Raw genomic sequence first — 23316 nt, 5'->3', positions numbered from 1 at the left:
TATATCTTGTTTGTTTCCAAGTAAGTATGACTTTGTATGTAAACAGTAACAGATGCCGTCACTGACCAGGAAACACATCCATCAGGGAGGCCATAGTCTCACTTGATAAAGAAAACACTATTAGAGATTAGCACAAATCACAACTAGCGCATTGTGACTGCAGCTGCTGACTATAGGAAATGTTTCTAACAGCTTTGAAGTCTCTGGAGTCAGGCCACAAATGTATTTCACTTAAGTTACAAGGGCTTCCAGAGAGCAGGACTATCCGTCACAATCATGATGAAGCATTTTTAGTCTCTACCACTTTGGCAACAACAGAGAGACATAAAACTCTACATTGGTCAGTAATTGCTTAATATTGACCTTTTGTCTTATATATTATCTTCCTTGCTGAGTTACAGCTTCATAAAAAAATACAAATAGAAGGAAAATACATAAGGTGGCTGTTGTATTAGAAATTTAGGAAACCTACCAAAGATAACCAAAGAAAAAAGAATGATTGTTTTTATCTGTCTCTATTTCTGGCTCCATCCATCCATTTAACAATGACTATTATCTTAATTTGAAAAGTCCTCAACCATTATTATTAAAAATAACATTAACAAAATAACTTATGTATGTGCAGAACTGCCTGTACACACAATGAGCACTCTAACATTTAAAAAAACTCAACCAAAAAAAAAAAAAAATAAGAGCAGGTGTACGTGAGGAAGACATAAGACCTCAGTCATGTTTACATGTAGATTTGACCCAGGGTTATTGCTGAAGGGTACAGCCCCACTACTCTTTAAAATCTCTACCTCAATTCAAGGACATACTGCCTGATTTGTGAAAGTAAACAAGAAGAAGCGTACAATCTACAAAACATAAATACCACAGGATTGTATGAGTATAAATCAAAATTATTTACCCCAGCTTCTGCAGTAAGAAAAACCTTGAAGTCTTCATTAAAAGTTAAAGTTGGATGATCAGCAATTCTATTCAAAAATGTATGTAATGCCTTCCTGCGGGTCTCAATGAAGTCATCGTTAAATCGCTCCACCATTCCTTTCACTATAAACTTTTCTGGTAATGGCTGAGACCAAAAACACAAAACGGAAAACAAAAGCTATCTGAGTATAACGTGGCACAGGTTTACAAGGAACTCTATACTTTTTCTTTTGACAAGACTAGCTAACATCAAATTATTTCTTGTAGTAACAACTTTTAAAAATTGACATTGTTAGAGCCCAAAACCTCAGTCTACGTTCTACTAGTTTCATTAAACAATCTACATACTTAGATTAAAAAGTTTAGAAGTAAATGTGTCTAAGATACATTTTTCTAAAACAAATGGATTACACTGGATTTAGGGGTCTCATGTTACATGTTAAGCATTCTAAGACTCAAAAAATAAAGAATGAAAAAGGAAAAAAAAAAAGAAAAAGAAAGCTAAGAAAAAACTCGCACACTTACTGGAATAATCAGAGTAGGGTGTGCTTCTTCAAGTTTTCCCTTCAACCAAAGGAAATCTTGGTAACGTCTCCTGACTTCAAATTCACTAGAGTCAAATTCCCCACGAGATGTCTGCAGAAAGTAGGGGAAAATAACAGCGCAAGCTTTATAAGACAGAAGACATTTGCCTAATGTTATTTTAGACATTCTGAAGTAAACGAGTCTCTAAGAAAAATTAACAAATTGTAATTATTCAGTGTTTGTCAGCCTGTATTTTTTTAGTTATCTATTCAAGTAGCAGATGAAATAAAGCAAACTTTCTGGTATTTCCAGAAAGAAAGCAAACATTATGCTTAAATTTAAAGTCCAAACTGAAAAATCTGTCTTACAACAACCATCTGCCTTCCACAAGATTTTAAATACTATTATCTTTGGCATGATTTTCTCACATAAGAAAAAAGTGTGTTCTGAATTAGGTTTCAAATATATTTCTTTTCACAAGATGATTAGAATTCAGAATTTGAGGAAAGTCCTATTTTTACAATTTGGAAAATAACCTGGATGTGACTGAGAAAAATGTTTTCTTGGAATTTGCTCTAATGAATTGCTTGCTAAAATTTGCTTTTAGTATAAAAAATTTTAACATTTTTCAGAGTGATTTTACACTGTATTTTTAATAATGTAATTAATGAATATTTGATATGAAAAGAAAATTATTCTGCCATTTCTCAAGGAGTTTTGAGTTACATTCCCAAACTCCTGAAAATTTAGTGAATACATTAAGATATCTGTTCTCAGCCAACCAAAAACCTATGCCATCACATATATGAACATGAGTATAATATCAACTTCCCATGTACTACCTCAATACCAAACCAAAAACAAATATATGGCTTCTGTAGTTCATACTTACCTCTCATTACAAAGTATTATTTTCCTACACTTTCACTAAGTTTTTATATATTAAAAAGTATGTGCAGTAATATTTAAGTTGAAATTTTCCTAAAGAACTAAAGATAAAAAAATACTGCACATATATCTCATTTACACCAAAAATATCACCCACTCAAACAGATAAACCAATTGTAAAATTAAGCCTTTGAAGACATAAGATGCAATCCTGTCATGAAACAATTTGTGAAATCTATATTTCCAAGGCTTAATCTTTTAAAATGAATGTTTAAAATATCATACAGTACAGCTTAGTAAAATATTCCTTTTGTAATGTGAAAAAAATGGAGGTAAATGGCATACAGAAGTTTAAGAAAGTAAATGGTCATGAAACACTGCAAAAACTATTTCCAAAAGGCTAAAAAATAAGGAAATAGTAAAAATAGGAAAACTGAATCTAGTTGAAACAGTTTAACAATATATACATAATAACTGATATGTGTACAGATAAATGTAAATACACACATGCATGCATACATACACAGGCATATAAAAATGGTTTAATGTCACTCATTAAGAAATACAGAGCACCTCTCTGTGCCAGGCACCTATGTACAGGTTCAATACCAATTTCCAAGAAAATAAATTGGCATAACTGACAATAAATCCACTCAAAAATGGGTAATTAAAGTAAGATTGGGCAGTCCATGTCCTCAAGCGTTTCCAGTTCTTTAGTAAACATAAGAAGGTCTTATAAGTTTTAGAAAAATGATATAAAATCAAGTAAATTAATTGGCTGATTCTGTTCTCATCATTTTTTCATTGAATTTAAAGAATTCTCTAACATACCACAACCAAAGAAGGAAGCAGAGGGTAAGTATAAGTACCAAGAAAAATATGCCGTCTCTAATGATACTTCAGTCAATTCCTAAGGGGACTATGACACAAAAAAATAGCCAACGTCAACTGGATTTAGAACATGAGTACTTTCCCTATAGCAGAGAATCATTCTCTCTCTTAAAGTAGCCAAATGTGGTCATTAGAAGATAGAAAAAAGCTTCCAAACTATAGAAACAGTTGGGTTTGAGATAGCTTTTCAACTTGGAAAGAATATGTGTTCTACAAAGTTCATTTGGAACAGATATAATGCTTCTAATACAATTTTACATGCAAGCAATACTGTAAATGATGGTTAATTGTTTATGTATGACCATAAAACCTCAGAAACTTAGTTTGATTCTAATAAAACCCATGTAATCTATAGACCAAAATTCAATAAACACTGATCTTTGTCAGCTGTAAGCAATTATTCTAAATTCTAAAGATTTACAAAACTGTTTGGAAATAAAACAAATCCTAATCATCAACCCAGTCTATCAAGAATATGACTGAAACCCCTACCTACACACACACTGGCAGGCATATACAGATTTGTCTTCAAGATGCGGATGTGGGAGAGAAGTCTACTGCTAAATCTCTTAGTTCTTACTTCTACACTAGAATGGGAAAGGATTCTCTAGACCTTCAAAAGAAAAAATATGTACTGCTCCTTTAAAGCAGTCACTTTAGATATCTAACCCAGAGAATAAGACATAATGTCCCACAAGAACCGATGCCATGAAATTGGGTGTCATGGTGCTCACTATTATTTATAGTCAAATCATTCTGAACTCAAATGATTCTTAAGTATTCCCAAGAAGGAGATTGTCAGTATGTGTGTGAATATGTATATGTGCATTCATCTATGTAAGCTTCAGTGCCCATGAACATAAGCATTTATAAAACTGAAATTTTCTCAAGGAAGGCATTTCTGAATGTCCATTAGATGGGGTACTCATGAAATCTTATATTTTTCCCTTCACAACTCTTACATCTATAATTAAATATCTAATTCTTAGTATTGTCACCCCACCCATCACCCTGACTGATAGATTTATGAAGGAAGAAGGGTCTTCTCTAAGGTCTGTCCTAATGAATAATGCTATCTCTATACACAAGCCAGTACTGGGAACCAATAGTCAGGCAATAAAACTTCATAGAAAAATTTATCAAATGTATAAATGAAGGTAAATGCAGAAGGAGAGAAGAAGCATATGACCCAATTTCTCTAGATGAATGTAATTTTTATATCTTGTAAATATATTCCAATAAAAATGAAACAAAAGATCTTATGTAAATATAAAAATGCATTTTAGAATTTTGACACAAGCAGATATAATAAATAAAACATCCATACAACAAATAAGAAGTAGAATAAATCTTTAGATTATTAAAAAGCAACACAAGTAAATGAAGATTATTTAATAACCTAATAGATATTAGATGCTTATATATTTGTGCCTGTAATTCAAATTTCCATTTACGCGAATATATTCCATATAATAAGGATGTTGGTAAAAGTAATAAGGAGTAAAACAAAGGAACTCAGCACATTTGTTTTGGAAAGAAAACAAATCCTAATCAGCACATAATAGTTAAAATTAAAAATAGTTTGCCATATTCATATATGAATACATAAAAATACAATAGAAAAAATATAGTATGAAAGTAAACTGGGTTTAAATCCATCTCAGTAAATTATACTGTTTAATCTTTGTTTGTTGCTGAGTTCTTTTGCTCTCATTAATAAATTAAGGTAAGTTACAATATTTTAGAATAATTAGGAACCTCAATGAGTTAATATGTAGAAAATGGTTAAAACATTATTTAATGCAAAGTAGCCATAATCAATATGTGCTAGTTTATATATTCCAATATTATTACTGTACAAAAGCAGTCCATTCAAAGTATGATGTAAAGATGGATGAACCATATGTTTTATTAATCAGAATAAATCCATTGGGTGACTTATATAAGATATACATTTTTAAGACTCAAAAGTGATGACAAAATAATTCAGCTTCACAAATTTTCTGCTTGGAAAGACAATGACGATGTTTGTTATTGAAACAGTAGGAACAGAAGAGACCTGCCTCTATTCTTAAAAGCATTCAATGAACATACTCCATTGTCTTACAACCCTCTGAGTTTAGTACTGTTTTCCTATTTACAGATGAGGAAACCCATGAGAAGAACTTTGTTAAGATGCGCAAGGCACACAGCAAGCTAGAGAAATCAAGATTCAACTCTAGATTGTCTTATTTGTGCCACCTCTTGATATAGCTAAGATACTACAATTTCTATATTAATTCATTGACTAAAAATTAAATTGCTTGCTTACTATATCCTGAGAAATGCATTTGGAATGAGTTAACTTTAGATTTAGTCACCTTCCTTGAGAAGCTGAGGACTCACTGGGAACAAATACAAAACACACTTATGTACTCAAAAACAGGTAGATGGCAACCGCTGAATATTTATTATGTGCTCAGCACTCTGCTAAGTGTTTTACATTGATTATCCTAAATCAATTCTGACAACACTACAGCTCTAGGGTGTATTACCATCTCAGTTTTATGGATTAAAGGAAAAAATACCCTGAGGTTTGGAAGGATTAAATATATGGCTTTAATTTCTTTCCCATACTGATTCCAATGTTTTAAATTCCTCAAGTTCAGTTACAACAGTCTGAAAGAACAGAGGAAAGATGACAGTTTCAGTACTGAGGCAATGAACAACAGAGGAGCCTTTACAGCGAGTGGACATTCTGAGTTGTGTCTGGAAAAGAAAACTGGTCCTTGTTAGACACAACACTCAAAACAGAAAGCACAAAGTCTTAAAAGCAAGTGGTAGTTCCAGGGATACAGCTCAGCAGCACAACACCTGCCTGCCAAACATGAGGTCCTGAGTTCCATTCCCAGTACCAAAAAAAGGAATAGAAAGAATAAAAAGATTTAGAATACAGAGTAAAGACAGCCTAGTATATTTGGAGAGCAGAGCAGCTCTAACGGAGAGCTGTGATTCTGAACACGGAGTCAGAGACAAGTCTTAAAAGAAGTTCTTTACATGTCACATAAGGGGTTTAAATTTTTGTACTGTAGGAAAAGGGCCAAAAAAAAAAAAAAGAAATTTAACGAACTAATAAGGAGATTAGTTGTACACATTTTTAGGAAACATAACTGCACCCATGTGGAGGCTGCAATGGAAGATGTACAGGAACACAGTTCAAACTTCACAGCTTCATAAAAGGACTGGAAATGTAGCTCAGTGTTAGAAATGCTGGCCTATTGAACCCGCGGTCTTGAGTTCAATATTATAAATAAATAAATCCATCCTAGAGATGAATATCCCTTTACATTTATAAACTGCAGGTGTTTAAAGGAAGACTGTAACACATTTTCTAACGTATAAATTGAATTTTTTATAGACTACCATTAAATAAAGGACCTACTGAATAGCTATTTGGTTATTTTATTTTGTCTAAGGTAATATATTTATCAAGAGGATTAAAGAGACTTCAGTTCTAGATCTACTTCTGCCCTTGAATTACCCAGGCAAGTACTTCATATATAAGACAAAGAGGTTACTTATTCCAATTTGGAAAACATGTAGTATCATGCTTTCTCATCTTCATGAGAAATAAAAATATAAAATATTTTGCCATGTTCTTAACTTTTTTTACTTTCTTCATCTTACTTTCTTCACTAGCAAGTTAAGACTCTTTTCTTTATAATTAGTATAAAAACCTAAATGTTCTTATACTAATAAATACAATGAAATGAATATTTCTTAATTCAAATGTCACGTGGTTCATACATAATAAGCAAAGCACAGATATGATGCAATGTCTTACTCCAAATAGTTGAAAAAATAAGTCAATTCAACTAAGATCCTGTAAAATTAAAAGTTATGATGAGCAAGAAGCACTTCCAAAAGTCCAAAGAGAACATAATATTCAAGAAAGTGCTTATTCACTGTTTACCTTTGTAATGATTCTGTAAGTAATGAAAGTTTCAATTGTAGTAACATGGCTTTCAGGTTCATCCACTGTAATGAACAGATCCTTCAAATCTGATTCATCTTCAAACTTGATTTGGTTTATCATTGATAAAGGGGATGTGGGCATCATAGGACTAAAGGAATTAATGTCCATCAGTGAGGCATCCTGGAAAATAAAACATTCAAATATTAACATCAAATGAAAAAAGTAGCTAACAATTCAATTTCTTACATAGCATCAATATTAATAAATTATTTAAGAACAAAAATGACAACTGGACTTCCGGTTAAGTATAACAAGCTAAAATGAATGTCAGCAAAGAAACCATGAGGTGGGGCTCAATCATACATTGTTGGTAGAAATGTTTCCCAGTACAGCCACTATGAAAATCAGTATGAAGGTTACTCAAAAAAAAAAAAAAAAAAAAACAAAAACAATGGCGCTAACAATTGAGCCAACTATAATTTCCTTAGTATATACCCAGAAGAATTAAAGTCGGGTGACTTGCATATGCACGCTTATTGTGTCAAACTTTATAATAGCTAAGCTATGAAGATGGTCTAAATACCTATTAGGTGATGAATGGATAAAAGAACTGTGGCATGTACACACAACAGAGTATCATTCAGACACAAAGAATGAAATCATGTCATTTTCAAGAAAATGAATAGTATTATAGATCATCATGTTAAGTGACTACAGAAAGACAAATGCTACATCTTCACCAATCTATGGAACTGAAGAGAAAAAACAAGAGAACATTACAGTAAAAAGGAGATTATTACTAAAAGTAAGAAAACAAATGGGAGGTTAGAAATATAATCAAATATATTACATGAATATGGAAACATGGAAACATTATTCTGCATAATTAATGTGTATCAAAACAAAACAAGAGACAATTATATGACAAGTTGCTTACCATCATTATTTCTCAAGGAACCAAAACCATGACGACATAATACTTCCCACTTACTAAAATAGCTAGAATGTTAAAAATCAGATAATAAATGTGAGTGTTAATCTTGATGTCAAATTGGTTGGCTTGAGAGACACCATGGTGGCTAGTAAAGCACATTTCTGGATGTCTGGTGTCATGGTTTATGTCTGTGGCCCCCAGGCCTCATAAGGTTGCATTGTACATTTGTGATGCTTCATTGTCTAGTGCTTGGATGAACGGTGTCAGTGTTCCACCCACATAGGAGTGGAGCCAGGATGTGATGGAATGGCAGGAAGAAGGTGTGTCTTGCTCTTTGCTGGTTCCTGTTTGCTATTTGCAGCTACCATGAACTGCGGCCCAGCCATGCCTGCCTGCCTTGGAGCCAACTAAAAACCTCCAAAAACTGTAAGAAATAAACCTTCCCTTTCCCAACTTGGGCATCAGGTATTTTGTCTCAGTGACGAGCATAAAGTAACTAAGACATCTGGGTTGGTCAAGGAGGTGTGACCTTGTCCCTAGCCTCTTCTTGGGACTTCTCTTTTGCTGCTTCCCAGATGCCATGAGTTGAGCAGCTTTCTGTCATCCTGCACTTCTGCTGTGATATTTCTGCCTTAGAGAGTCTGCCAGCGTGGTCTGAAATCATGAGCCAAAATTAACAAGTTTTCCCTTAAATTGTGAACATCAAGTATTTTGTTTTAGCAACAGAAAGCTAACTAATACAATAGGTGTTTGAGACAATGTGAAGCAGTGGGAAGTCTCATATATACTGCTAGTGGGAACGTAAAATGGCCTGGCTATTTTTCACCAAGAGCCCAGTCACTGGTCAAACTGAAGCCAGATGTAATAGCACATGCCTGCAGTTTCAGGCCTTGGGTGGCTAAGCTAGAAGAATCACAGTTTGAGGTCTGTCTGGGCTACAGAATAAAACTCAAACAAACAAAAAATGTTAAACATAGTTACCAAAAAGACCCTGCAATTCGATTCCAAGCAATATTTGTAAAACACTTGAAGACACATGTCCACCCAGAAGCTAATGAATCAGTATTCACTGGAGCATTATTCTAATGAGGTAGAAACCACCCAGTGTCCATCAAATAACTCCACTCATGAAATATTCACAGTGGGACACATATGGAGACTGCAACTGGATCTGCGATTTGTTAGTGCTCAAAGAGTGAGGGGTGAAAGGGTTGATAATTAAAAGTCACAAAGTTTCATCATAAAGTCAGAAAAATATCTTAAAATATCCTGATCATAGATATGTAACTCTGTAAATATGCCAAAAATGATTACATTATATATATATATATATATATATATATATATATATTAAATTGAGTGTGGCAGATAAACTGTACATCATTAAAACTGTTAGAAAATATATTAAAAATATAGTATGTTAAACTTTTTATATTTGATTCTACTTAAAATCCCAAACAAAAAAATAGTAAGAAAGAAATGAACAAAAGGCATAATGCCTTAAAGATCCTTGTGATTTGAAGATATGTATTCCCTCCAAAATTCATGTTGAAACTTAACCCTGAATGTAGTGGTGTTAAGACGTAGGGGCGCTCAGGAGATGATTAAGTAATCAGGTTAAAGCTCTTGTAGATGACACTCTCGTGATCTTATAAAAGGGCTGCCAGGAACTAGCTGGCTGCTGGTTTTTTGCCTGTTTGCCTTGTGAGGACACAGCAACAAGGCCACGTCTTAGAAATAAAGAGTTCCCCCCAGTAGACATGGAACCTGTCAGAACCTTGATCTTGGACTTTACAGCTTCAGGAACTGTCACTAATAAACTCCCACTGCTAAATTGCCCATCCTCAGGTATTCTGCACAGCACCATAGATTATAAAGAAGGATAAAGAAGGAACTGTAACAGGCGAGATACATCAATTACTTTAGAAATCAGAAATATGATCATCAAGCACTAACTGAAACAGTTCAAACAGAGATGAAAAATAACGTAGAAAGGATGGTAATCACGGAAGAAGCAAGAATATAATTATATAGAATTCCAGAGTGACTAAAGAATTAGAAGTATCAGTAGTCTGAGGTGTTAGAACTAAAACGAGAGAATTAGTTTAAAATCTAATCAAACAAGAATTTCAGATTCACTCACCTACTCCATAAAACTAGGTGACATTTCTACCCAAATGCCACAGAATATTAGCAGTGTGCTTTATACAGGGTCGCTAAACTTGAGGGCATCAGGTTAAGTAAGGGGAGAAGCCAGTGAATGTACGGATAATAAGCAAAAGTTCTGTATCCAATCATCTTTCTTCACTTTGTCCCAAGAACATCTGGGGGAAAATTTGAAACCCACTGTCTTCATCTATCCTGGCTTTCTCCAAGGAGCTCTGGCTGCTTTCAAAGGAGACTGGTACTTAGACAGAAAAAGGTAAGAAATGTTAAAATTTCACAAATATGTCCAATTCTAATTTGATACACAGGGCTTATCTAACCTTTCCCTATTTCCCTATTTCTTTCTCCAGCAGTAAGAAGTCTGGCTCCCCATTTTCTAAATACATTTACTTATGTGTTCAATCTCTTTGTGCCAATTTCTCCATAAACCGGTTGTCCCCTCCTCCACTGCTCTAGCCAGAGCGGCCATGGCAGCTTCATTTTCAAGCTCACACCCGTAGGTGCCTCCTTGCCCCAATCTCATGGAGCAGCTTGCTGGGCCACTCTGATCATCTTCTCATTTGGCTTCTCTGCTGGGTTCTATTTAAACAAAGGAAAGGGCAGAAATGGGAAGGAAGTACTACATGTTATTTTTGCAAAGAAACATTTTTAAACTGAAACAAAGGGATAATGTGAAGTCAATTTTAAAGTCAAAAAGACCTCACTGACATGTAAAGAAAAAACTAAATACAGTACCTGAGTAATTCGGGCAGTAATTAGTTATGACTTATTCTCAAATTCTACACTTTCTCTTTTGATACATTTTCCCAAAAAGTAAGAATATAGATGTTGGAATCAAAAGTTTCACATATTATGAAAAATATTAACGTTAAACTCACATATTCAGAGATTAAATTTGTGACAAAGCCCATCCTTAGTTTGCCAACTCAGCTGGCCAGTCCTAAGTGAAAAAGGAGATCAAAATCAGTTTCTAATCCTCTCTGCTGCTGTCTGAGCAGGGAATGTACAATCATTAATTCAGATTATTTATGTTAAATTAAAAAGTTGAACTTGACCATCTTCAAAATCTCTAAGTGTATTACTAGAGTAAAATGTTAAAAAGGTACTTTTTGTGAAACTATTAGTGGGAGGAAAAGAGATGAAATAACAATGTCCTTGTTTTTTCCCTTAAACACAATCAATAAAAATTCTTTTGAGGCATCAATAATATCCAGAGCACCTCTAAAGGCTCTTTCCACAAAAAGTCTAGCTGTACAAACTCTCCCATGTAGCATATAGGAAATCCTTAGATGCAATAACATAAGAAAGATTCTTGTGGGACAAAATAACTGAAGAGACAAAAATAAAAAAGGCCCATTAAACTAAGAAAGACGGGCTATTTTGAATCACAAAAAGATCTGTGCAAGGTAAATACTTAGGCATGTTTTGGATTAAGGTATAGAGGTCATACTTCATCTGGATCAATCAGACACACAAAAATACAAAGATAACAAATGTCATGAAAGAAAAATTTAGTGAAATAAATCATTTTACATTTCTATGAGATGAAACAATAAATTTTATCCATGACTAAATGTATGTGCATCATTGAGGCACAGGAGAAGAGACAGAGGGGAAGTGGGGACGGGGAAGAGCAAAGGAGCTTAGAAGCCATAGAGTAAATAATAATAATAATAATAATAATAATAATAATAATAATAAGCTATTCCGGATGTTGGTATTGCTATTGAGTTTAATGTTTTTCTATGTTGCTTTCTGCATTTTCCAAGAATTATAAAATAAACACACAGTATTTTGTAATCAGAAACAAATGTTAAACTTGTTGGAATCAACACTGTACACTATGTGTTCAGAGACAGTAAGAACCCTGGTGATAATGTTAACAGAGTTGAAGGGGACCATTTTAACAGAAGACTTGGATCACATTTCTTTTTCTTTTTTAACTCATCAAGATTGCATATTTAAATAGAAAATTCAAAATATATCAGCATTCAATGAAAATGTGATTGTTCAAATAAAGTATGGAATGTTAGCATAATGGAATACTAACCACCTATTAAGAGAATTCAGTACTTGGAAATAAATATATGATCCACAAGTACAAAAATCTCTGTCCAAAACCCTTTTGCATACAGTTTTTTTAAACTGATAAATTTTAATCTGATGGACTTTACATTTCACTGACACTGCACACAACCATGTGCTCTGGCATTCTTTTTACCCACCCACCCAGCTCACCACAACCCACTTCTTTTACCTACTACATAATTTCACATTCTATTTCTTCAGCTTAAAATGCACCCTTTTGTGGAGTGGGAAAGATCTGCATGAATTTACAAAAGCTCACAATTCCAATGAGTGTAATGTGGTGTCATAAAAATATGCTTCAATATCTAGCAAAGGAAGAAAATTACAGGCTGAAATTTAGCGACAGTTAAGATTTCAGTAGAAGGATTTAAATTACTATGAATCACTCAAAAACATTCTTAAAACCTCAATAAAACTGACTACCCAAAATGTTTTATATTCACTCCCAAAAAAGGAAATAAAATATACTGATAATACTTAAAAGATTCACATTGGGACATGAATAGCTGATGAAAATAAGAGAGAATCCAAAGAAGCAATTAACCAAAAAGAACTCCATTTAACCTTTTGTGGTAGATGCTTTTCAGATAAAACAGATCATTGCTTTTCTCTTTCCAAAGAAAGATCTCACCATATAATCCCACTTTCCTATCCCTCCATTTTTTCTCTCTCTCTCAACATTAAGATACATACTTACTACTTATAGACCTTTAAACAATAAAAGCACATCTTTCGCTTTTTTTTCTTCAAGAGATTAGAGCAAAAGAGAATTCTCTGAATGACAAATTTATACCTCTTAAACCACTATACCGTTTCTGTAGCTAATTTAGTGAACAATACATATACATAAAACCAAGAAAACCTTAGAATGGCTTCAGGCTGAGATCTGAATGTGTATAATAGACAAGAAAGGCCAATATGTCACAAGAATTTATTGTCTTTTAACTTTTCTCCAACACACATCTATTGTGAGGGAAATTGCATACATAGAATAGATTAGAATAGTGTTAGCATATTTGAATTTACCACAAATGGTTTAGGATAAGCATTTGTTGTTGAATTGTGTGCCCACAAAGTCTGTATGTTGAAATGCTTACCCCAATTACCTCAGAATGTAACTTTATCTGGAAATAGGGTCTTACTAGAAATGATAATATGAGGTCATTAGAGTGGTACCAAGTTTAATACAATTGATACCTTTGTAAAAATGGGAAATTCAGACCAGAAACATGCAAAAGGTGACATGAAGGGACACAGGAAAAAATCAGACCTCTACGATCCAAGTTCAGAGGCCAGAAACAGATCCATCAAAGCCCAAAGAAGGAAGCAACCCTGTTAATGCCTTGATCTAGGACTTATAGCACCTAGGACCATGAGTCAATGAATTTCTGTTCTGAAAAATACCCAGACTGTGATACCTTATTATAGCAGGCCTGAAGAATTAATACCGTATGTTTGCACCAAGAGATGTACACAATAAAAATTAGAGGGGGGAAATAAAGATACAAAAGGAAAAAAAGATTAAAATATTTCTTCTTTGCTCTATCCATTAACTTTTTTACAGGTTAATTATCAAAATAATAATGATAGTAACAAACCCCTTTAATTCCTGGTAAAGGATTCTCTTTCCTTTTATGGTTATTAGACGATTCTCAAATTCCTACTGAAATTAAAAAAAAAAAAAAAAAAAGCATAGCTGAAATTTAAAACAAATGGTTTTTCAATACCAAAAGAAACAAGTTAAAAGGTGAGATATGACCTCAGAGGTATCCTTCCTTAAGATCCCTCACTAAAATGCTACTCAGGAACACCTCATAAATATAACATGAATTACTCTGATAATACTAAATCGCATCCACCATCTGTGCACAAATGGCTATTTTCTTTTCACAAGTCGAGTAGGAAAAAATCGATGTGAGAAGTGTGATAAATCAGAATACTGCCATGAAAAGGCCATGCAAATAAAACTGCTGATGCACGAGAAACATGCACAACAAGAGACATCTGGTAAAAAAGCAACTTAAAGTGGGAAGAGTTTGAGAAACCATGTTGTGAAGAGGGACACTCATCTTGACAGCCCTAAATTTAGACTTAGCAGCTGTGTTTTGGTTTACAAATCCTTCCAATCTGCCTGCTTATAATAATAATAATAAATGGAAAAGACCTTCTGTGGAACACTGTTGAAAATGTGATTGGGGGAAAGCCAGGCTCTAAGGTGTTTTATAAAGGGGGCACACAACACTCTAATCTTGTTTGACATAATTGTCATTGCTATATAGTATGTAAGCTCTTGGATGCATATACCATGATTTTTTTTTTTTTTTTTTTTTTTTTTTTTTTTTTTTTTGTACCAGGCATCAAACTCAGGACCTTGCACTTGCCAGGCAGGAGCCATGACACTGAGCTATATTCCTGGCCCGCACCACAATTTTTCTTTATCCATTCTGGTTTCGTGCTTTTTCTTTGTTTTTGATTTTCTGATACTGCGACTTTGAATATACTTTTACTTCCTTAGGTTTTTGCACTACAAAGTTATATACTGAACAAACAAATTTTCAGATAATTTTCCCTTCTAGCCAAAAACAAAAGTATTATTCTATGTTTTAAACTATGCTTTGTCCCTGCCAAAGCTCTTATTGATATTGTCAATCAATAATCCTGAGTGGTGGTAGGGCTTTAAAAGATAATTAGCTCATGAGAGGAACTGGCCTTTGATGCATCATTGTAGTCATCACAGGACTAGGACAGTTCTCTCTGATGCAGGCTGGCTCCTTACACTTCTCCTCTCTTTCCACACGCCCACTTTCCTCCTTCTCTTCACCAGGAGTTAAAGCAGCACTAGGACCTCACCAGAAGTGGTCGCTCAATTTTAGATTTTCCAAACTCCAGAACTATGAATCAAAATAAGCCTCTTTTCTTTATAAATCAGTCTGTCTCATGTATTCTAATACAGCAAAAGAAAACAGACTAAGGCATGGTATGATTAAAGGAAAGTCTGCAGTAAGGCAGAGCTAACCCTAATGAAGTTTAGATATGCATAAGCTATGGGAGATTGGTTAAGTTGTTTTACTTTTCTGAGGTTCAGTTTCTCACTTACAACTTCTTAGAAAGGTCACAACTTAGCCTGGATCACAGAGGATTAAGGAAAGGATATGAAAATAATAAATGTGACATGTATAATATTTGCTAGAAGGCTTTATAAAAACCATCTTACATAAACTTTATCAAAACACTGTAGAGTATATCTGTCCCATTTTAAATACATGGGCATACTATTTGCTAATATTCTTTTGTCTCTTGTTTTCTGATAAGGAAACAGAATAAATGATTTGTTCAAACTCTGTCACTAAACAGAAGAACCAGGATTTAATCTCCTAAATCCTACATGGCAAACTTGTAACAAACTATGAAGCTGACTTCAAAGAGTCATCCCTGAATTCAATTTTTACAGTTTCTCATGAAGTGAAACAGAATACTAAAGCAAGAACAAATAAGTGCCTATGATCAGAAGATTGCTACATAATGCCCCAAATCTGATTTTACTATTCTATTACCAAGAGTCTGAAAACATTTTCTTTACAGGACAGTCAGTAAATATTTTAGATTTTATGGCCCATTTGGTCTCTGTTAAAACTTTTCAACTTGGTCATTGTAGTGTGAAAGCACCCATAGGCAATATATAAATGAATGGATGTGGTTGGGTTCCAGTAAAATTTTATTGAAAAAATAGAAGCCAAATATATTTCTCTCATGAGTTTCTGTCCCTGTTTTGCATTAAAGATATTACACAGAAAGTATCATAATACAGATAGATATTATGTGTGTGTATTTTTATATGCATTACACTATTGCATAATAAAAATCATTTTTAAAGTTTTGAAAAAAGGTTTCTTCAAGTAGGAATATAAGTTTTGCTTACTGAAAATTCTTTTAAATTCCTCTGCATAGTTTTCTCATGGAATTTATAAAGTTCTTTTAATGACCAGTAAGTAAGCAGACAATAGCTTCCAGATTCTTAGCATTGCAATTAAGGGCTTTTCTGCATTTAAGACATACATCCACAAACCAGTGTCTTTAATTGCACAAGCAGTACTGCATATATAAGCAAGAACAAGTGAAGGAAAACTAAAATGATAAAGCTCAAAGGATGGGAGGCTTCCTCATTAGGTGTGTACTCACACACTGAAGCAGTTCACACATACGCCTCAGCAATAAGTCACTATTACTGCATGTCAAGATTATTTAAAGTCATGAATGCTAAGCCCATAAATGATCAACTGAAACTGACCTTAAGCCAGCCTGGGCTACTAGATACATTCAGGAAATACAGTATCAGCCAAATGTCCAACTGTGTCCAATGATGGCTAACTGGAAGCAGACTGAGCCAGGAAAATGCTCTAACCAGAATTTCTGAAGAAAGGTTGGAGGTATGTGCTATAGACAGATAACCGTGAAGTACACTCTCAGGACAGCAACAAGAAATGGTTTGCAATGAGTGAAATCAAATGACTGTGCATTTAATAGGTGGGGCTAAAATGGATCCTGGAATGTTTAGTCCTCTCCTCCAAACCATGGTCATTACAGCCATTCCTCCAGGAAAAGGTTGAACTCCTGAATATGTAGCTCCAGCAGCAAATTTATAAAACTTTTCTGACAATGACATATATATGTCATCAGAAAAGTTTATATATATATATATATATGAGAAATCCCTACACTGCTAAAACAAATGCACCAAAACTTTGAATCCCTAGTACTTCCAAATTGACTGGAGCATAGGAAAAGACCACATACAATGACTCACTCAAAGAGCTATGCACATATTACAGCATTAAAGAAGCAATGCCAGAATTTTCTATTTCTCAGTAATAATCTAAAAAAAATAATTTTTCAAATTAAAAGTACCTTGTATCCTAAATTTTATCTCCATGCAGGCTCCTCTGCCTCCATGGAAGGTTTCTTTAGACTTTTCAAACTTTAAATTGAAATATATATATATATATATATATATATATATATATATGCATAGGCTATCAATATATCACAATATCTTTCTTTAAATAAACATGAGTTTAGTAAAGATAGAAACAAATATACGTCTGTGAATATACTTCTGTGATACTAGATTATACTATAAACTCAAATTGAATGCTTATATAAGTAAAAAAACATTAATCTTCTATACCATAGTTATTAATATTGAGAGTTTTCTAAATACCAGTTACTATGCTTTAGGAACTCACGCACGCATTTTACTTACTCCTGTCAGTGACCTAATGAAGTAGACTATTATCAGCTAGGATTTTACAGTTAAATTTATGGTATAAGGATGCTAATAGTTCTACAAGGAATCACTTACATCTGAATTTATAAAGCTAAGACTGGACTATCACCACCACCACCAGGCATAGGAAGCATCTATTAGAATAATTTTACACATTTAACAAGTATTTACTGAATGCCAATTGTGTGTCAAGCACTGGGCAGGGACTCAAAACTGATCAAAAATAATGAAGTATTTGCTTTTATGAAGTTTATACTTTCAGTTGGGTGGGGACATAGAGTATTGACAATAAACCCATAGATAAAAAAAAAATCATTCCTGATGAAATTACAAGAATAAAGGTTCATAAACACGAGGCATACTAGAGGAAAACTGGACTCATTACTTAGGGAAGAGGCTAAGGTAGGAAGCAGGAAGAATATGTACGATAGAGCTCTCAGGGAAGGCTTTATGGACACAAAGAAGCCAGCTATGTAACAAACTGAGAAATCCAGTAAGAGAATATGAACCATGGCAGGAAAGAACTTAAAATGCTCAAGTACCAGAAAGGAGATAAATGGCTGGATCATGGGCTTTTATAAACAAATAACCAATAGAGCTCATTTTAACTTTTACTGTTTCAAAATTTCAATTTTCATATCTTAATCTTGCAGATCTTTAAAAGTGTGAGGAGAGAACTCCACAAGGAATGATGCACCAGGATATCTAAAAATAAGACATTTGCACATAGCTAGAGATTGCAAAACATGTCTATAGTCTTATTCAGATTTCTTGTGAGTATTTACCAATTAGCAATGATTAATTGTAAATAATGTTGTCCAACTTATCTCATTATAGTTGGATAATTTCTTACCTAATTTCTTACTAGTACTTAATAGTTAAAAATGTTAAGCTTCTTTATTCACAAAGATCCAATAATATTGCCAGAGATCACTATTGGAGGTGGTATGATTACTCTTACTGTGGAAGAATTAGACCTCCTGTTTAACTACCAGGCAATTTTCAGATCCTCTCTATAGAGGTAAAATAGTCCCTAGCTCCAAGAGGCTTGATCATTGTCTTAATATGGACAAGCACCTGTCACTGAAAAGAAGACATGAGAGCCACTTTCTCTTTCCACTAGCAAGCCTTTTCTCTCTGCTATCAGAGTCACCTATCCAGTTAGGGATTGGTCTTCTAGTCTGCATCCCAAAATGAAGATGACTTACAGAGTGGATTCAAAGCCTATAACAGCACCACACCCCAGCTGCAGCTATAAGCACAAAAGTCAGAAATAAAACTCTATTGTAAGTAAGATAATGGTATCTTGAGGAGGTTGTACCCCACCATAACCCAGTGAAAGCCAAGGAAAATACAATTCAATGCATTAAAAAGTAAATAAAAATTTGCTCATTTTTGGTATAAGAAAATTAGAAATTATTTTTGTAATTTTGAAGATTTGTATACCAAGAATTTACCATGTTTTTGATCACACATAAGGTTTTCATTGTAATTCTAAACAGATTTCTGGTTTTCATATTTCTTTTTATGTGATTAAACAATTTTTCATTTTCAAATAAAACTTCTATATTTTATATTAAAAAGGATAAAATTACAATATAAAGTTACAAAAAAGAACATCAAATATATTGTGCTACATGAAAAAAGCAAGATATTATTTGGTTTATAACATACAGAATAATTCTATTTCTATAAAACAAACTGACGAAGAAAATATATAAAGACTAAAAAAAATAGATTAATGGATATCTATGTTTGAGCAAGAAAATCAGAAATAATTATAGGTGAGCAACTGGGCTGGGATTTAGACCAGCGACACAAATGCCTACCTGGCAAGCAAGCATGAGGTCCTCGATCCCCGGTACCAAAAAAAAAGTATGAAAAAAGGAGACTGGGGATATAGCTCAGTGGAATAAGTGCCTGCCTGGCAAACATAAAGTCCTGAGTTTGATTCCTGGTAGAAAATATAAATAAATAAATAAATAGACTGCAATCTTTTAAAAATAAAGTAAGCAATGATTAAGATGATTGGGAGATAAAAATATTCTAAAACTATTTTTTCAGGAACGGTTATACAACTCAGTTAATACTGTATATTCCAAAGAATCATTTACCAAACATGGGTTAAAATGCTGTGAAAATAAATCTCAATCAATTTGATTTTTTACAAGAACTTATGTCAGTCAGGCACAGCAATGCACATCTGTAATCCCGCACTCCAGAGGCTGGAATAGAAGTGCTGTGAATTCCAAGCCAGTCTGAGCTAAGCAATGACTTCAAGTTTCAAGGCCAGCCTAAACTACAAAATAAGACCTGACCTAAAAACAAACAAAAGACAACCCTGTTTTGTTTTAATTCTACTTTCTATTTAATTCTATTTTTCAGTATCCTGGAAAGAACAGATTACAATTTGATTTTACTGAAATCAGATCTTAACAAATTATACATTATAATAACCTAATCTATAAATCTGAAAAAAAATCCAGAATTCATGCCATCCATTAAGATAAATATATGCTAAATACATAATTTAAATATTCTGCATTGAACATCCCTACTCTCCTACCTTCATCCTTAAAACACATTGGAAGCAGACAAATAAGCAAGTTTTACCAAAGAGAAATAAAAACCTGCTCATGAGGTACAGTGTGCTAAGTATTATATTCAAAACATTTTTACAGAGAGCACAGAAAACCAAGAAATTAATTCTACCTGTAGAATAAAGAAGTTCTTAGGGAAGCAATAGTTTTACAGTAGGCTACAAATAACAGGAAAGATTTTTTTGTTGATCCAACACAATTACACAGAAGTAGAAAAATACAGAGTAAGTTCATATGGTGGCAAGTGGATCGACCTAGATCAGTGCTTCCAGACCAATGTTTTTCAAATTTTAATGTGAGGGGGAAAAAATCACCTACCAGGGAATCCAGTTAAAACATAGATTCTGAGTGATAGGTTTGTAGAGGGTTAGAAGACCACATTTCATACCAGTTCTTAATGGATGCAATAGATTGGTGCGACATACTCTGAGTACTGAAGCTTTAGAGGAGAGACAGTAATAAAAGAGAAAGAGTCTGGAATGGTAAACTGAATGTATACCCAACAAGTGAGCACACACCTGATAGACTAGAGGCACACGATGAGATAAACAGACCTGACCAGGCTGTATGAATGGTTCTCAGAGGTAATGACATAACTACTGATCATAGGACTGCAAAGGAAAAAAAGACACTAACTAGAGATCAAGAAGACAAAACAGAGACCCTTGAGATACACTGTCAGGTTTGAAGAAAGAATAAGAGGAATAACTGAAAGATAAACAGTAAGCATTTTATCCTGGATTCCTACAGAATCATGATATTAATTGTAGAAAAGATAGTAGTCTTGGAAAGAGAAATACTAAGCATTGGAAATGGGAGAATATACTGTAGTTTAGTTGGAATTAAGTTGAAAGAATAAGTAGGGTCATCTAATTAATCCTTTCACTGCTCTCTCCGCTAAATTTAGGAAGTTTTAATTCCATTATAACACCCTCTTACAAAAAGACAGTTCAACAATCATACCCTCCTTTCCTCTTGGAAAGTTAGTCACCCAGTTTATGCTAGAACATTTCAGTGATGGAATTTCCATCTACACTCTTACTAGAAACTCTTCTTTAAACTGACCTGAAATTTATCCATGTATTTTTGACCCAGTCAAGCTAGTTTTGCCCTCCAAACTGTACACATTTAATCATAATTACTCTTCATACAGAGTTGTTAAAAGAATTAACCCAAGTTTTTCAAACCTAAACCACTTTGTTTCTTTCTCAGATATTTTTTTTATAGGCCATGGTTACCAAAACATTGTATCAGGAAAATTTCTTTATTCTCTTCCATAACTGTCTAAATGTGTGACAAAACTGTTGCTACTTTCCTGTCATTATAAGGCAACACTAACAAGCATGCTAAGCCCAGACAACATCTCACTTTTATCTCAGCACAACATTCCAAAGAATTGGCAACAAGGCACTGGTATTTGGAGATGAGATAATATTTCTTTGTATTTCTGGCACAAATCATCACTCCTTTTTTTAAAGTACTGACGGTAAAATGCATGGACAGTTCAGAGTATATTCCAATTAATATTCCATAGAATCTTGAAAATATGGTGCTTGCTGAGATTCAATATCATGTGTATACTGATCTTTCAAGAATTAAAAACCAAGAAGAGCCTGGTGTGCGACACAAGCCTGTAATCCTAGCACTTGGGAGCCTGAAGCAGGAGGAATGACATGTGTTCTAGGCCAGCCTCCTTTGCATAGAGAGATCGTGTCTCAAAATAAAAATAAACATAAAAATAAAAAGGCAAGAAGAGCCAGGTGAGTGACACACATCTATAACCTACCACTTTGGGAGACTGAGCAGGAGGATTACAAATTCAAGTCCCACCTGAGCAATTTAGTGAGACTGACTCAAAAGAAAAAATTCTAAAAAAAGATCTGGAGGTATGCCTCAGTGGTAGGGAACCCAGTATAGCCAAAAGCAAACAAATTTTTTTTAAAAATGAATGTTTGCACATAAATTCGTCTTATAAACGGTTTCCTCAAACTTAGTTTGAAGCTTAATTTTATCATCACTCCCATATGCTAACTCAAAAAAAGAACTTGAGGACTATTTATCTTCTTCACTTAGGAAAGAATATAAGAGTATATCATGGCAGAGTGAAATACATGGTAGTCAGCCCTATTTTATTAGATTCCCCCTTCCTTTAACCCTCCCTCTCACTGTTTTTTTAAATGATCAAGAGTCTTTGAGAAAAAAAAAAATGTGAAAGCCTGAGTCAGAAATAGAAAGGTATAGCCTACAAATGGGGTTATTAATATAGTAACACGCATTTTCATATCATTTTACAAACAAAAATTCTAATTTGCTCCATGAAATAATAGTAATAAACAATAAAACCAGGACTTCAAAACTTCATATAGGCAACATACCCACAGTCTGCTCCTAGCTACCAAGCTCATAACTTGCTTATGTTTTTGTTTATAATGCCTAATAGTCTTCTTCAGAAGTTAACAGTTATTCCAATTAAATTTCATATTCTACTCCTATACCCAGCATCGTAACATCAAAAGATTTGGAGGACTGCCTATATTAGACAAGCTATTAGTGGTTGTTATGGTTACTATTGCTATGTAGCAAATCATCCCAAAACTTTGCGGTTTAAAACAATTTTGTTATTTAATATTTTATTATGTTCAGTGAGTTATTGGGTTAGGAATGCCAACGGCATGCAGCAAAAATGGCTTGGTTCTTCTCCATTATACATGAAGTCTCACCTGAGAACATCTGCCAGCTGAAGGGACTGGACACTAGAGATTGAAATCACAATGGACATCTTTAAGCCACCCACTTAATAGGATCTGAGTATAACCACACAGCGTGGAGGATTTAGGTTACATTTCTTAGACAGCCACTTCAAAAACCAGTGTCAGTGGGTGTGGTAGCACACAGCTGTAAACCCAGCAGTCTGGGAAACTGAGGTAGAAGATTCACAAGTTCAAGGAACCCAGCAAGACTCATCTCAAAATTTAAAAATGTGAAAAAGGAGAGCTAGAGATATAGCTCAGTGTCAGGCCTTGCATTCAGTCCCTGGTACTAAGATAAATAAAGC

General features: G+C 33.8%; 1 protein-coding gene across 2 annotated transcripts in view; it reads right to left on the bottom strand.

Moving 5' to 3' along the window:
- Window positions 1–23316, bottom strand: part of Snx7 (sorting nexin 7) — a 75870-nt gene that overhangs the window by 46696 nt on the left and 5858 nt on the right. For both annotated transcript variants that reach the window (XR_010049277.1, XM_003479168.5), the window contains exons 2-4: window positions 7187–7369; window positions 1456–1566; window positions 911–1075 (exon numbers count right to left, since the gene is read on the bottom strand). Coding sequence is in view for 1 of the 2 variants with exons in the window: in XM_003479168.5 (XP_003479216.1) it covers window positions 911–1075; window positions 1456–1566; window positions 7187–7369 (459 nt within the window). In the remaining variant the exon portion in view is untranslated. The remainder of the gene's footprint in view (window positions 1–910; window positions 1076–1455; window positions 1567–7186; window positions 7370–23316) is intronic.

Source organism: Cavia porcellus, unplaced genomic scaffold (assembly GCF_034190915.1).
Source record: "Cavia porcellus strain 051 isolate PalLab524CR breed Dunkin Hartley unplaced genomic scaffold, mCavPor4.1 scaffold_1, whole genome shotgun sequence".
Lineage (NCBI taxonomy): Eukaryota > Metazoa > Chordata > Mammalia > Rodentia > Caviidae > Cavia > Cavia porcellus.
The sequence above is the reverse complement of the archived record's forward strand: the minus strand, read 5'-3'. Positions and strand labels throughout refer to the sequence as shown.